The sequence below is a fragment of the Delphinus delphis genome, chromosome 2, assembly GCF_949987515.2.
Source record: "Delphinus delphis chromosome 2, mDelDel1.2, whole genome shotgun sequence".
Classification (NCBI taxonomy): Eukaryota; Metazoa; Chordata; class Mammalia; order Artiodactyla; family Delphinidae; genus Delphinus; species Delphinus delphis.
In genome coordinates this window covers 163,616,813-163,633,396 of record NC_082684.1, presented here as the reverse complement: position 1 = coordinate 163,633,396, position 16,584 = coordinate 163,616,813, and the positions used below count along the sequence as shown (strand labels likewise).

Below are 16,584 nucleotides of genomic sequence, written 5' to 3'. Positions count from 1 at the left end.
TCTGCACCAGTCACTCTGACATTCTTGGTGTTCTTGAACCTGCCAGGGATGTTTCCTCTGTGTGGCCTTTGTACTTGCACTTCCCTTGGAAACTCTCAGATCGTTACTACATGTTACCTTCCCTGATGGCCCGTTTAAAATTAGAAGTCCTCTTCTCCAAGATTCCTGAGTTCCCTTCTCTGTTGTATTTCTCTACAGAGCATCTATTTTGTAACTTATTTTAATGGATATTATTTATTTATTTGTTTTTAACATCTTTATTGGAGTATAATTGCTTTACAATGGTGTGTTATTATTTAGTTAACTTTTACTGTCTTTCTCACCCCATTAGAATATAAATACACAAGGGCAAGGGATTTCTGTTGTTTTGGTCAATGTTTTGCTTGAAAGGCAGCCCAGAGTGGTGACCAGCAGCTCGGCCCCTGGGTGTGCGCCTGGTCTCTGCTTCTCACTTGCTGGGCAGCTGTGGACCAGTTGCTCAACTGCTGATTTCTTCCACTCCCTCTTCTGTGACATGGGGTCTTAGTCTGTTCAAGTTGCTGTGACAAAATACCATAGACTGGGTGGTTTTATAAACAACAGAGATTTATTTATTATAGTCTGGAGGCTGGAAAGTTCAAGGTGAAGGCTCTAGCAGATTGGGTGTCTGGTGAAAACCCCTTCCTGGTTCAGAGACATCTTCTCACTGTGACCTCACGTGGCAGGAGGGGTGAGAGCTTTCTGGAGTCTCTTTCATAAGGGCACTAATCCCACTCATGAGGGCTCCACCCTCCAACCTAATCCCTTCCAAAAGCCCCCACCTCTTAATACCATCCCACTGAGGATTAGGTTTCAACTTGCGAATTTTGGGGGGGATAAAAACATTCAGTCTATGGCACATGGAGATAGAAAGAGCAGCTGCTAAGAGGGGTAATAAGGGAATTCAATAATTTAATATCTGTCAAGTGTTTAGATCAGTGTCTGGCATAAGAAAAACAGTATATAAGTATTTGTGAAATAAATAACTCATTGAATTTCCAGCACATAAAACAGTAGTTGGCTTTGGAAGATGATCAGCAAACATTCATTGAATGAATCCTCAAAATAAAATACACAGCAAATGAAAATCCAGTTCTTGAGTTGGGGGATATGCTGATGCATGTGTTTTGTTTGCTGGACCCGGGTGAGCCTACTGTCACATTACAGAGACCTCTGCTTTGAGTTGCTTCCTGAGCAGTGGTGGTCTTTGTGTGGACAAACTGGATTAAAATAACACTCAGAAGGCTTACTTGATTTTTCTGTGAAATCATAAACAAATGAATAAAGTCAAAAAACAGCAGGGATCTCTTTACACTATATAACCAAATGTTAGTAACATATAGTGTTATTGTTGTGTTTAAATTTTTATTTAATTAAATTATTTAAAAAAAATTTTAAAGTTAATTTTTCATCACTAAGGTTTAAAGCTCCCTCTTTTTCACTCTGATAACTCTGTCAGAATGGGGAGAGGCTAAGATCAGTGTAGATGGTAGAGAGAAAAATGAGACTTGCAGAGAGAATGAAATAAGAGTCTAAGGGAAACAGCTTTCCTCCCGTGCAGTTTCCAGTTTGAGCTGCTTGTTTTCCAATCTGCTCTTGCAGTTAATTGCCCCTCTCTGCTTCTTTGCCTTAAATTTATCTTAAGGACTAAGAAAACATTTTTGTGCCCAAATCAACACATCTTTCATAGGCAACGTGGTAGCATAATTTTATTGGGCCTTATGAATATAACATAAAGCTAAATATTTTAGCTTATTTATTTGTCACAATAATCCTAGGAAGGAGGTACTATCTGAAGCGTCATTTTATAGATGAAGAAATCTGGGCTTTGGGAGGCCAGCTGGGCAATGTTACAGAGTTTGTCCCCTTGATTGTTACGTGCGTAGGTATCAGATGGCCTGATGGCTCATATTATTGGCAGAGGGAGAAAAATGAGCTCAGGAAACTGACATATGTAAACTTGAGAGCAGAGGCCCATCCCCGAGCCCTTGATCATAGGGGGATCCTGGTCTGACATTTATCAGAAGGGCAAAAAGCAATCACCAGTGGACCGTCCTTCCTGTTTTAGCAGGAACTGATGTTTTCAATGTCTCTGCGCCTTGACTGCCAGGTCACTTATCAGTTGTCGTTTTCTGTCAAGGAAATCAAAAAGACCGCGGCAATCTGTCTGAAGTCGATGAACTCCCACCCCGGTGCCTAAATAAAGCTTCATATCAGGGCATAAAGCAAAACAATAGAAAATCCCCATGGCCCCCTCCTCCCCACGCACTTCCCATCTGCCATCCTTGCCCCTGGGGAGTCTCCTGTGATATTGATGCCCTCCATTTTCACTTTTGTCTCTAACCACGTGCTCCTTTCTTGTTTGCTTTACTACCATTTAGCCCACTGAGATCTGGTCTTCTTCAAACAACATACATTTCCTCAGTAAAATGACATCTAAGTAAATTCGAAACGACACCGTTTTACAAAAGGGATGCTTCATTTTTCGCAAGTCGCATATCTCTTTTTGGCCATGCGTTTTTTGCTTATTCAGGATCTCACTTCAAGGCATCCTGATGCAGAGTTAAAACATTCTAGAACAAAATAAGATGCAAGGTTCTATGGCATTTAGAATACTTTATGCGTCCCATCCTCCAGGCTTACAGCCAAACTGCAGCAGGAGAAATCTGCTTCACATTCTATCAAGGCTCATGCCACAGTGAATCCTTTTGGGAGGAAATCTAAATTGCAATTGTACAAAGAAGTCTGGGGAGAAAAATAGCCCAGTGTTACCCTGCAACCCCAAAATGTCTGTAAAGTTCACCGTAAAAAATGTCAGGAGGATATCTGGGAGAAGTTCAAAACCCTGAGTAAAGTTTATTGCAGCCAATGAGAGGAGTGCACATTTGAAAGGGGTCAATTAACATTTATCAGGAGGTGCTGGCATTTGTGAAGTGCATTTACTCTGGGAGGCCAAGTGCATTTCACTGTGTCTTTAAAATGATAACAACTCACAGAAAATAATAGGCCCCTCACTAGGTGGAGGCTGGGCTTCCTACATGGCCTCGAGTTGCGAACGCGATGGGACTCTCATTGATTTTCTCTCTTTGACACATTTTTGAAATTTCCAAAAGCTATAAACCCCCTACATTTAGACTTGTATGTAGATGGGAGGCCGAAGGAGTATCACAAAACTGTTGTTGTTTCTGTGCTTCTCCATTTGTGAGTACCAGTCACAAGGCCAGTTGGCTTCGTGAACCTGACCTCCAGTAGACCTTGAGACTCATTCTATGCTCACTGTAATATATTAGCATGTTAAATGACTCACTCACCTGTGCCATGACAGTTGATGGTTGCTATGACAGCAACCGGAAGAGCCCATTCTTTCTGCAAGTTTCATTTTCTCTCCATCATCTAAGTGGGTCTTATCCTCTCCTCATTCTGAGAGATTTACGACTCCTGAAATGGAGTGTTGCCTTGGTTCCCAGTCCCAGCTACACCCCTGTTCTTGGATAAGTCGTGAATATTCATTCCTCCCTCTCTTTACTCATTTCCTTCCCTTTTACTGTGACCCTCTTATGCATATGGTGTCTCAGCCCTAGTCAGGTTGAGAAGTCGGTTTGTGAACTACGTTCCAGCTTCTCCACTCTTTGGCCATTGAATAAAGCTTGTGCTCTTCCAGTCTCAGCATCAGTTTTGTTACCGGCTGTGCGAATCCAAGCAGAAAAAGGACCTCTGCGGCAGAGAAAAGGGGTCCAAGGGTCTCACCGCAGCTAGGACCTTGGCACGGGTCCAGACAACAAATTAGTTAACGTTGGATTTTATTAGTAGAGGACTGACTAAATGGAGGCCACGATCTGAGAACTAAGGAGAAATAGTAGTCATGGAACAGTAGCCAGACATGAGTAGTTGTCTCCAGAATGGTGTCCAGCTATGTCTCCCCTGCAGTTCGTCCATTGCTTCGCCTGCTGGGTCATCTTTCTAAAGCGGGGTGGTTTCCATGGCCCCTCTACTGCAAAATTTTCAAGTGCATCTACTGCTTTGAAGTCATACCCTGAAGGCCTGTGCATGTCATCAGGGGCTTTACTCTCCAGCCTTTCTCTCCTTTCTCCTCTACCCTGGCCGGTCCGTTTGCTCACAGCACCCAAACCTTGGGCTGCCTGTGTTGTCCCCTGCTGAAGGCCTACTCACCTGCCAAGATCATGTTCAAATATCCCTTGCTCCGTGAAGGCCGTCCTGACCCTTTCCATACAGAACTGACTCGCTCCTCCTCTGTAACTTCACTGTGCTGTGTATTTCTATCCTTGGGCCTATCAACCTTGACCTGCCATATTTGTTTAAGCGTTTGTCTCCCCTACTACACTATAGGCTAATTGAAAACAAGGACTTTATCTTTTTTGTTTGTGGAGCCCTGGAGTCATGCACACTGCATAGCACAGGATAGACATTCAATGAATGTTAGTTAAAATAAACTGAGGGGGAAGAATATTCCTAACTCCGTGTCAGAAGGCTCTGATTCTGAAAAAAGTGGTTTGGAATAGAGGACCTGTGAGGAGAAGACCTGAATTTATAGGAGATAGATCTACAGCTAATTTAGAAGTTTTATGATTGCCATTAGCTTTTTCCCTTAACATTTCCACTGCATTATTAAAGAAATGGTACACATTAAAAGCACTGGCCTTAATGTTTCTGTACTGTTAGGGAAAGTTGCATGATTTGCATTAATGACTTTTCCCTTTGGGCATCATAAAACAATTTGCACCACTTAAGATCGCAGTTCTGAATTTACTCCGCGATATCAGAGTTTAATCAGCACAGTCCGAAAGATCCATACAGAGGTAAGATTTTACAAAATCACTCTTGAATTGCACAGAGCAATTGCCCAACCAGCGCCACTGGCTGGGATTCCCGGCACCCTCTGGCACTTGTTTCCTGGTTCCGGGGTTCAGGCCTGTGGGTACTCGGAGCTGTTAAAAGGATAGCCTGAGACTGGTGGATCAAGAAACAGGGAAAGAATATTTGGACTTCAAAGCATCTCAGTTCAGACATTCTACTTAAATTAGCTGAGAAAGACGTACAAGCCTTTCCAGTTTGGGAAAAGGGGATGGAATAAGAGAGAACCTTCAGCAACTCATTTGGAAAGTCACGGAGGTTCGCGAACCAGGACTAGTGACAGAGGCAGGAGCTGAACTGCAGCCCCTTGACTTATTCCGGCACGAGGATTTTCACTGGCAGCTCAGAGCCCACCTGTCTGGCCCAGAACGACACAACATTTGGGCTCTGTGGGCTGTGAGTGGAGACCAAGTCTCCACCTGTTTGCTGTGACATTCCAGGTGCTCCGTTTTCTATCGTTCGCTCTAGTTGGTATCGGTCCCACACTTCGGCACATTTAGAAACAAAAGGATTTTCTACCCTGTCATTAGCCTGTGGCTCTGGACACTGCAGGTTGATTTTCTTCCACAATAGGTAAAATGTTTCAAAAGCTAATGGTGGAAAGAAAACAAAAATACATTGAAAGACACGGATAAACATGTTTAAGAAATTAAAACAAAATGATCATTTATTGTTTTTAATATGTAGTCAAATATGACAGCAGTATTACGCAAATTGCTCCCTTCTCTCCCTTCTAAAAATCCCAAACGTGTTAACTCCAACCGAAAGTGAAAGAAAACATGATTTAATTCTGAAAATCGCAATTGACAGAGAGAACACACATAGCATTTGGTCACCACCAGCTTCCAGATCTTAAAAGATAAATTGTTTCACCATGGCAGTCGATACACTGGCTTTCTTATAAAATTATTACTAGGAAAAAAACCAAAACAAAACAAGATTCCCCACATACTGTAAGCAGAAGAAATGCAGAAAAACTTGGTTTAAGAAGCTGTGTGAGGAGAACTTTAATGAATTATTGCAATCATAATGATCCCCGGTAAAAGATAGATGGCAAATTAATAGACTGTAAGGAAATACATTCAAACTTAGATAATTAATCTTACAGTGAAAATAATCAAGAAGCTTGCAGAAGTATGTAGCATCTGAATTACTGAACTTAAACAGAGGATTCCAGTAAAGGTCTTCTGCTATCAGACACCATCAGTGCAAATTCAGATACAATCGTTTTTACATTTGCAGGTTCAGGTATGTCAAGCATGAGGTCATCATGAAGTATGCGAACATTATTTTACCATGAAAAAATGTGGTCTCCGATGTCTCATTGACATGGCAAAGGAAATAGGAATGATGCCCGGAGGACTGGAGTAACTTCAAAATGCTCAGTTTTCCAAGTATTAAATGAAGTTTTGGAAAACCTCAGCAAAATTAACCTTCACCTGGCAGACATGTCCTTGATTTGAAGTCCAGGGCTGTGGAAAACAGAAACAAACTCGCAATGTGATGGGCTCACCCACCGTCTTTCCTTTTGTTTGGGGCTGACTGGGTGTAGAGGGTCGGATTTTCCCCCCAGTGTTCTCTTTCAGCAGCTCCACAGAGAGCTTTGTGATTCTGACAAAGGCTACAATTATATCCACTTCGAAATGCATTTACAAATATTCTCTGCGCTGGTCCAACTGGCGTGAAACACAGACAGCCCTCTGGGTGCCCGGCTTCTCCTCCTTTCACCCTTCAACGTTTCAAATGACTACAGGCAGAATTACCAGAAACAGTAGTAAATTCCTGGCACTGGAAGTTCCCATGATCCCAGCTGGCATGCAAAAAAAAAAAAAAAAAAAAAAGGCTGTTTCTTTTTCCCCCTGAAAATAATGTACTTCCCAGGCACTGTCCAAATGCCTCAAATGAGGCAAATGAGAGATTTGTTTTGACCAACCAATGAAAAGACTTCCCCCTTCTCAGCTAGGGCCCTGAGATTTAGTTCTAATAAACACAAAGTGTTTGTGTCTAAAGAAACTTAATTCATTTCCCTAAAATGATTTTAACATTTTTCAGCAAGGGAAGCTCTGACTTCACTTGATGGTATTTTCAGAGTAGCCTGGTGGAAGACACTTCATATGAGTTTTTATTTCCCTGCTAAAACTGTAACACTCGAGTATATTTTTGTTCAAACTAGCCTTAAAATGGTTGCTTAGGCATGACCACAAAGTCTAGACCATAGGATGGAGTCTGGGTCCCAAGATGGTTAAACTTCACAGAGATCCAGCTCTGGGTCTACAGAATACAGTACCCTTTCTTATCTTTTCCTCAGGAAAATTATTTATATTTTTTATTGTATTTTATTTCCTGTGTGCGGTTGGCTGTCTCATGGTCTCTGGTATAAGGGATTCAAAGAACATGGTCATGCCTTGTAAGTCAGACGGGGATAAGCAAGAAGCCTCTTTTTGGTCATTACTTGCACCTAAGTAACCCAATTCCCTAGAACAAAAGCCTTAATGATTTTCGGATTGGTGCCCTAGAAGAGGTACAGGTGGATGATGGCTGGGTTTTAGCTTAAATGAGGACACCTTTACCTTCTGGACGTCACATGTTTCTTAGCATAACTTACAGGATCTGTGCCCCAGTGTCTCAATGTCTGGCCGACTTAAATTTGAGGTGGTCTTCATTGAATATTTATTTGCACATTGCTCTGAAGAAGTTGAAAATTCTGCTTGATAGCATATCTTGATCTTTACTTTTCCCATGAATCATTCCCATCCACCCACTCCTATACCTCTTCCCACATAACGAACATCTAAAATTAGTTTCATGCTATGTATCTATTTGATAGGCACAAAAGGTTTACAGCTGCATGATTAGTAAGTGATATGTTGGTCATGAATATATATATATATTTGTAATGCTAGGGAAGAGACAGAATTTTTTTTTTTAAAAAAATCAATACTCCAGTGGTAATGAGAGAAGTCACTGAGGTTTTTCAACTGGAATCAACATGAATATATATATTTTTTTCTTTAGTCCATTAGGAGAGGCTTTTTTTATTAAAGTAATTCTCAAATGTTAATAGATCTTAGAAATTAGAAAAAGGTGAGCACGAGCATATGATTTGCATTAATTTTTTCCAGCTTTTTATTCTGGATTTAAAGTAACATAGACTCTTTCAGTGTGGACAGTGATCTGGAAATTAACAAGAATGAACACTGAAAAGCCAATGATGATGGGTTCCATAACTTTGTTATGGAGAATCGATTCAAGAATTTAGGCGATTTTACTTGAACAATTATCCTCTTACTGCTTTGCAATAATTATTGTGAGAGCGGTTGGAACTGGATGGTTTACAAGGTATGTCAGACAGTAATTAGGCAGATACGTTGCAATTTAAGTTGAAATTGGAAGGTCAACTTAATCAAAGCCTTAAGTGTTACCGTAGCGTCTGGTATGACAGTGGTAGAGAAGGAATTCATATACACACTTGAGGATCTCCTCGGTTGGAGTTTTCTGGTTTCTGTGATGGTCTTGGGAGAGGTCACGCTGGATGTGCTTGTCAATATTTTATAGCCTTGGACTTCCTAATCAAGGCTTTTAGTCGTGTGTGCATATTAGCAACTTGTAGCAAATAATTAAGAATGGTTCCAAAGTCTGCATTGGTCTTTTAGCAAAGGAGTAGAGGGAGACCTGTATTCCAGTTAGGGGTTTGTTGTTATTTCTAAGATACTCTTAAGGGGTTGTGTTTTATAACTTCACCAAGTTTTCCAATTGGTGCAGCACAGACACAAGTACAAACACAGGGTTATTTATAGGAAATTACAGGAATGCTGAAATAAGGCACATTAAATCAGCAGGAACTTTGGCTTGACATATTTAGACATTTGGACATTTCCAACTTTTGATTACCTGGGACAGTCAAATTTTTTCCCAAAGAGGGGTAATAAAAAATCAATATCAGAGACAGAAAACTCAAGAAAAAAAAGAAATAGAAAGCTCATGCAGATATGCTTAAAATTACATGGACCGAACGTCAACTTCTATGCACATTTGGAAAGCAGGATGATGGAGCACGATCTGCAGACGTGTGAAACAACCAAAAGAAGACTCCTCCAAGTCTCTGAGATACTGAAGTTGTATGACACCAAGTCCCCAACTGAAGCAAAAATCATTGCAGCAGCCATTTCAGGGCAAAGTAAAAACACCAAACAGCCTTCTCTCTCGCTATGAGAAAGTAAATTCCTAAGTTCCAGAGATAACCCATCTTCTGATTTCTCAATACATTTGTAAAACTGAGAGATGGAGAAATAGATAAAGATGACGTCGGGTTGTGGTTAAACTAGTGACTTTTATAGTCCCTTCTAATTCAAAGAGTTTCTGATGTCAAGTCTTATTATTAATAAAAAACCTACCTATAATGAAGATTAAGTGACAAGAGAAAGAGAAACGTTTATTTTTTCCTCCTGATATATTTTATTCATTAGATAATTCAGTAATCTCACCCCAGAGGACATTTGGCAATGTCTGGAGACATCTTTCGTTTTCGCAGCTGGGGTGTGTGTGTGTATGTGAGCTACTGGCATGTAGTCAACAGAAGCCCGTAGGCTGCCAAACGCCCTACGATGCAAGGGACCACTCCCACCAGCCCATCCCCCATCGAGAATTAGGGGGCCCAAAGTGTCAACAGTGCTGAGGTTGAGAAAACCTGAGACAGACTAATGAATGACAAACAACCACACACACCTAAAGTGCAAATGTTTCTTTGATCTACCGGTGCTTCTGGAAGACCTTGAAACAATGATGCTGGTAATTCACAAAGCCACACAGAAATATCAGAGTGTGAACAGTTCTAACACCTGATCAGGAAGGATTTAAGTGCCCTAGAAAGTCCTCCTGGGCCTGGGACAATTTTGGATGAGTAACTGTTCCTCTTATTAATGAAGTTAACACATCCTTTGAAACACAGCAAACAGCAGAGATGGGCAGTGATGTATCATATTTCAGAAACGTTCCTCAGGCCAATACTTGAGAGTTCCCTATCTAAGTAGAATAGAAATTGGAACTCGAAATTGGATAGAGTAATGGTGATCCTATCCATTTGCAGAGTTGTGTTGGAGGATTTCACCATATTACAAGTATCAGTGGACATGCCTGAGCTCTTACTGTTTGTATTTATCACTGTGTATCACGAGATCTAGCACAGGAACTTGGTTCCCGTAGGTGCTCAACAAATATTTAAGTGAATTGGCTGGTTGAATGAATGAACAAATGAAGAAATGAAGCAAAGTGCTCTGTAAAATGTAAAGTGCTCTACAAACACAAGGAAGTAGGAGTATCTAATACATCATGCCACAGACCTCATAGTATTTGCTCAATAAAGCTTCTTAGGTTCAAATGAATTATGATAATGTAGTAAGAAAACCTGCTATGAAGATTATTAGTTTTCAGGTACGTCTGGGAAGAAATGAAACAAAGGCAGTACAATTTTATATGGCACAAGATAGTATTGCTAACTTAGGTGGCCACAGGTAGGCGTGAAAGAAAGGGACATGCAAAACTGAATGAAGACTCTGAAATAGCCAGAACTTGAAATTACTGGCTGTTATAAAATGGTACCACGCCTAAGACACACACATGATGGAGGAATATTGGTCCAATGTTCTCTATCAAAGACAGAACAGAGAGTCAGTATAGCAAATGAAATTTGCTTTTAGGTAGAGTGTGCTGTCTATGCTGCTTGGCTGGCCTTAAATGCTGATGAAGGGCTGTAGGCAAAGGGAACTGGAACAAAAACAACCAGTCAGGAGTCTTAAGTTCAAGACCCAGTTCTGACGCTGGGAAAATTACTATATCTCTCTGGGCCTCAATTTTTCTGATCTGTAAATGAAGAGGTCGGATGAGATGACCTCCAGTGATTCTGGCATATAGATGCTGATGCTAAAAGCTGGAGGCTGGGAAAGTGAAAACAAGAGCAATCTTTGGGAATTAATAAAACACATCACAATAAAATATCTAAAAAATGCTGGAAGAAATGCAAAGCAAAATAACATTTCATAGGAGGAAGAAGCCTCAACCATAGCATCTATTTTTCAGTTAGTCTTACTTAAATATTAATTTCTTATCATAGAAGTGTCTTCAACCGCGGCATGGGTTCCAGCAAAACTTTTTTTTTGCCCTGGGCTATAGACACTAAGGGCATTACCAAACTTATACTCCCTCAGAATGAGGAAATAACATGAGATTTTTTTGCCAAAACTAATAAATCATACTAATCTGAGAATATATATTATCTACAGATCAGCAACATTTAAATTTATTTTATTCCTTTCATATAGTGTGCATTTGCAAATTTTTACATTTAAAATTAAGTTCCACGTATTTTTATATTTTAATGTGACAGCCCCTTACATTTGTGTTATAGGGATAAAACACATACTTGAAATTATTTGTTTGAGGTACTTTCTTCTAGAGAAGCCTGCTGGTCAGCTCCTGAGCTTCCCTTTGTTGTGAAGAGAAAACTGGGAAATCAGAAGAAACTAGAGAGGCTCAGTGGCTCTGTACAATAGAGAGCTGAGCCAGAGGAAGGGTGCACACAGGGACTTTGTTGTGGGAGAGGAGGGATAGTTGAGGCTGATGTCATGCCGAGGAAATATTAAGAGAAAATATTAATACAGGAAGAAAAGAATTTAAGCAGTTCTGTGTGGTTTGAGCGGATTCTCCTTTGGCATTTTCTCAAGAACTGTATTGATTGGACTGTCTTTGAATGCTTTTAGGATTGATGGACTTTCTTCCCTTGGAATACAAAGCTGTGCTGGTACTGGACCAACAGATGTGCTTTCCATGGCTTCTGTTGACATGAAGTTTTAGAAGTCTATACATTTAGTCAATCTACATAATAATAACCTTGCAAGGAAGACAGGACAAAAATATTTTTATTTTCCAAACTTGCAAATTGAGACTCATGGCGGTTAAAGTGATTTTCCCAAGATAACATAGTGGAGAGTCAAAGCTGCGTCAGCTGGGATTCTTTTCATTACTCTACGCTGCCTCTCTGCGAGCAAAAACGCTTAGATAGGCCCAGGAACTATCAAATCTATTTCTTCTCCTCCTCCTTTTCTTCAAGGGGAGGGTGTTAAAAGGAAAGACCTCTACAGAAGTGTTAGTAGAATTTTCTGCAATGACAGGAGTGTTCTGTGTTGTCCAATATGGTAGCCATGAACCACACGTAACTACTGGGTGCTTGAAATAGGGCTAGTGTGACTGAAGAACTGAATTTTTATTTTTATTGAATTTTAATTAATTTAAAGAGCTACACTTGGCTAATGGGTATAATATTGGACAGCACATTCTAGAAGCTCCCTGTGAGAGAGATGAGCAACTGCCCTAGGTATCTCAAACTAAAATAATAATGGGGGATAAACTGTACTTTATTATTTATCTTTAGTTTTCTAGTTGTTAGTATATCTTGAAGTCCAAACCTGTCATAAACAAACCAACACTGGGGTCAAGTGTTGGCTTAAGAGATTTTTTTTGACTTTTAGTATCTTTACCTAGTCCCTAAATGTTTTTACAAATAATTAAGATGAAATAACTAACTTCCTCTGTAGCACCATTTATCTATTTCTCCAGAACGTTGTATGTGTTTCTCTGCTATTCATAATTTGTAAAATTATTTTTATTCTCTCTCTACTATGTTCATAATATATTAAGTAATGTACAGATGCACCCTTTCTAATACATAATATATGTAAAGTCCAAAGCATCAGAGTCCATTCTGACTTTCCAGAAACTTCGTGTATGTCTGTTCTTCCTTTGCAGTAAATGGGCACGAAGAACAAACCAGAGATATAGAGTAGAATGAAAGTTTCATGAAAAAAAGGGATTCAGCCAGCCTTCCTCCTTACCACTAAAAGATTCATAAACAACAGAAACCTCTTATCACCTTTAACTTTGGGTTTGGTTGGGAAGTTTTTCCACACTTCAGCAGCCCTTTTTACTTCTGAAAAGTTTTCCCTATTACTGGGTGCTCTAGTTCATTGAACAATTTAGAGTTTTATGTTATTTTACAGAATTGTCGATGTTTTTGAATCGAAAATGGAAGACGAGCTTCGAAAGGAATAAAGATAACATTACTACTTCAAAGAATTGCAAAAGGAGTTGGATATATATATGCATGACTTATATAACTGTCAATCATCTCCTATTGGAAGCCACACCTAACACAAAAGCCAGTGAAAGAAGCATCATCTTATCCTAGAAGGAATCGTCTATGTGTTCCTTATGTCTTTGTAGAGTACCCGTTGCACCAGTTACATTGGCAAGTCATTTGGTTATTGCTAACTGACCAAACCTACTCCACAAGAAATAAGTTGGGTTATTTCCTATAAACTGAACGTAGCTATAGCAGAGAGATTGTCATCACAACCTTCAATCACCTTGCTTGTCAATTGTTTTGCAATTATTATCTAAGCAGGTTAGGAAAAAATTATCACCCTCATCAGGTACTTAAAAATGTAAAGCAAAATATACTTGATGGAAAATGGCATAAGTTTACATCTGACAATTGTGATGATAAAATATGATACTCTGTCAGTGGACTGATGTCATTCGATGTAGACATGTGTATAGATGCTAAGTTGGTAGTAAAGTGCTGCTTACGAGACATCTCTGCTTCTTGATACCTGAATCTGCAAATGTTGGACACGGTACCCTACAGAAACCAATAGCTTCTTGGCACAAGACATAAGTTTCATGGGTCGAGATGTTGATGAAATTGTACACACAGTACCTGAATTTAAACTTTAGGAGCTCAATATATATATTAACCACTTTCCTCCTCCAGGGATGAATTTCCTGTCTTCATTCATGGGGAGGTTTCAAAATCTGGACTGTGATTATGAGGCAAATGACAGATCCATCTAAGGAGCTTTTTGCATCTGCTTTATTTCACCAGGGAGGGAAAGGGGTTGATATGAATGGGAGAGCAGATCAAATAGGCAGGAAAATGATGGGCACTGCAACTAATTGAACCACTTCTGCTAAGTGACATAAAAATATTCTAATATTAAGGATTATTTTACAACTCTATGGAAGTATGCAGTAATGCATCTCGCATTTGTTTTGTCTTGATGACAAAATGCACTGAGTCACAAGAGCCTGCCTTGTGTTAGTTATAAACAAAAATATATTTATATATATATTTATGTAACTACTATGTGCTTTAAAGAAAATTACTGTATGATTCAGCAGGGTTCTTTCCTTCTTTTTATCGCCAGGGATGTGCTGCCTTGAATGGCTTCTTAGACTGGAATCGACAATGAAATGGGCCTTTCGGACTGAAACGGCAAAAAGTAAAAAGCGGAAACAAAAACCCCATGTGTTTAGAATCCCTTAACGTTTTTGCCTCAAAAACGATTAAGGAATTCTTCGTATTGTTTCCTTTTGTTTCCTTCAGCCAAGAGCAACTGTGGCTTCGTAGGACTTCACAGTGGGCGGTGGAGGCAATACTTCTTAAAACAAATCAGATGTTTAACTCTGAGGCAGGGGAACCAGAAGCCTCCTTTGCCTCTCCCTCCTTTCTCACACTTAGCTAAAAGGCTGCGATTCTGTCACTGCTCATAGAGTGGGCAACCAGAACAAGGAAGACGGAGGCGGAGTCAGAACCTCCAGGACAGGTAAAAGATTCATCCTGTAAAGTGATGAACTTGTTGGAACAGGTGGGTCTAGACCAGAAAAACAAAACCCTTTAGCCACATGTCTGGTGAAAAGACAGAAAAACCTCTTATTTTGTGTTTGGTTTTGCTCCTGCATCAGCTCCTTTTCTCAGCAAACTGAAATATTCATCATTGCTCTTTTGAGTGAATGGGTTCAGGCTGTGGGACACAGTTATCAGAGAAGAATATTTGAACCAAGGTGTAGATCCCTCGTGAACTAAAGCTTTATTATTTTTTGTCTTGATCCCTTTGCAACCCTGCACCTTAAGCCAACAGCATTGTAATCTTGTCATATTTCTGATAAGTCCACAGGAGATGTGCTGAGTGAACTATAGAGGTCATTCCACTAGGGAATTCTACGTTCAGTGGTAATAGGTATCCTCTATAAGTTTTAGGGTTTTTATTTTTTAACCCTTCCTGGGCTGGGCTTGTCCAGAAATCTCATCTCCTTCTGACTACAGCAGCTTAGGGCTCCTGTGTGTGTGTGTGTGTGTGTGTGTGTGTGTGTGTGTGTGTGTGTGTGTGTGTGTGTGTGTGTGTGGTGTGTGTGTGTGTGTGTGTGTGTGTCTTAAAGGTATAGGCAAATTTTTAGTCTTAACACCTGTAAGCCAGCACTGGTGCTGTTCTGTCCTAGAAATTTTAGCACTGCTCTGATACAATAAAACCTTCTTTCTCTCCAACTGGTTCAACCTCAGCATAGGCAGGATGGCCAGAACCTCTTCGAAACTTCATCGCAGGCCATCTGCTTGGGCGTCTCTGAAACAGGAAATGTAAAATAGTGAACACCAGGGCGATGGTCATATCATAAGAAAAATATATTCGCCAAATATTTTAGATGAACTTCCGATTTAAATTTAGTAACATATTAAATGATCTCATTCCTGCCACGGTTGGCATTATACATGCTCAAAGCACTCTCCATTATGGAAGTACCAGAGCCTCCCAGGTGACAGTGCCTTGGCCGTACCTCCCCCCACAGGACTGAGAGCTTCTCAAAGGCATGGTTTATGCCTTATGTATATTTATGTCTAAAAGACTCCATAAGGGTCCAAATATAACTAAGCAAAAGTGAACGGTCATAAAAAACAAGTCTTCTTAATGTATAGCCACTGACGCTTTCCCTTCTCTAGAAGTTAATAATGATATCACTTCATTTCACTTATTAATTCACTCAAAAACTTAAGCCATAAAATTCTACACAGTTCTTAGAAGTATGCTTCAAATTTGGTGCTAGACTTCCTAGCAAAAAGAACCTCCCTCCAAAACAAAACAAAAACTAATAGATCGATCACATTAATATTAAGCTAAGAATTCCCATAGATGACTTTTGTGTTTGAAAATTAACAGATGTCGTGCCCTGAAAACTGAATCCAACATCAGAGGGCACAGACAATCTCAAACCTATGTAAATAATTGCACATGTAGACACTGGTCCTAAAATACACGTTATCTGTATTGACACTTCTCCCCAGCACTGGGTCCATCAAATAAACCTTCTGTGATTTACAAATAGAAGTGCTAAAATGAATTATTAAGTTCCAGGAGCAGAAGACACTAAAAGGCATTTCGCGGCCACAGTGACACTAGAAACTATTACTCCATTTATCAGAGTGCTTGCCATTTTGGAGTAAATAAAACGATAAATATTAAAGGAAGTTTATTTCTATCTAAGGCATTTCAATGTGAAAAATGTTAAATATCAGTGTAGATATACAGGCATTTAGCAGCTTTCTAGATTTGCCAATTACATTCCACTGTCATGATTAATGGCTGTAACATCAGGCAGGAATGACTATTAGCTCTACCTTCTGGAAAGATACCAATCACGGTCATTGCATCCTGCCTACTAATAATATTATGTGCTGTCTATACAACATTATGTGGTCAGAATGCTTTATATTTATTAGTTGATTAGGTCCCATGATGCAAGTGAAACTGAATTATCTTTACTTTCCAAGAGAAGAAGGTAAACCTGAGAGGGCTAAAGGGCAAAATAGCG

General features: G+C 39.8%; 1 protein-coding gene across 1 annotated transcript in view; it reads right to left on the bottom strand.

Moving 5' to 3' along the window:
• Positions 1–11,237: 11,237 nt before the first annotated feature.
• Positions 11,238–16,584, bottom strand: part of PLXDC2 (plexin domain containing 2) — a 407,678-nt gene continuing 402,331 nt past the window's right edge. Inside the window, exon 14 of the mRNA XM_060006184.1 lies at positions 11,238–15,341. Coding sequence (XP_059862167.1) covers positions 15,225–15,341 — 117 coding nt within the window. The 3' untranslated portion in view covers positions 11,238–15,224. The remainder of the gene's footprint in view (positions 15,342–16,584) is intronic.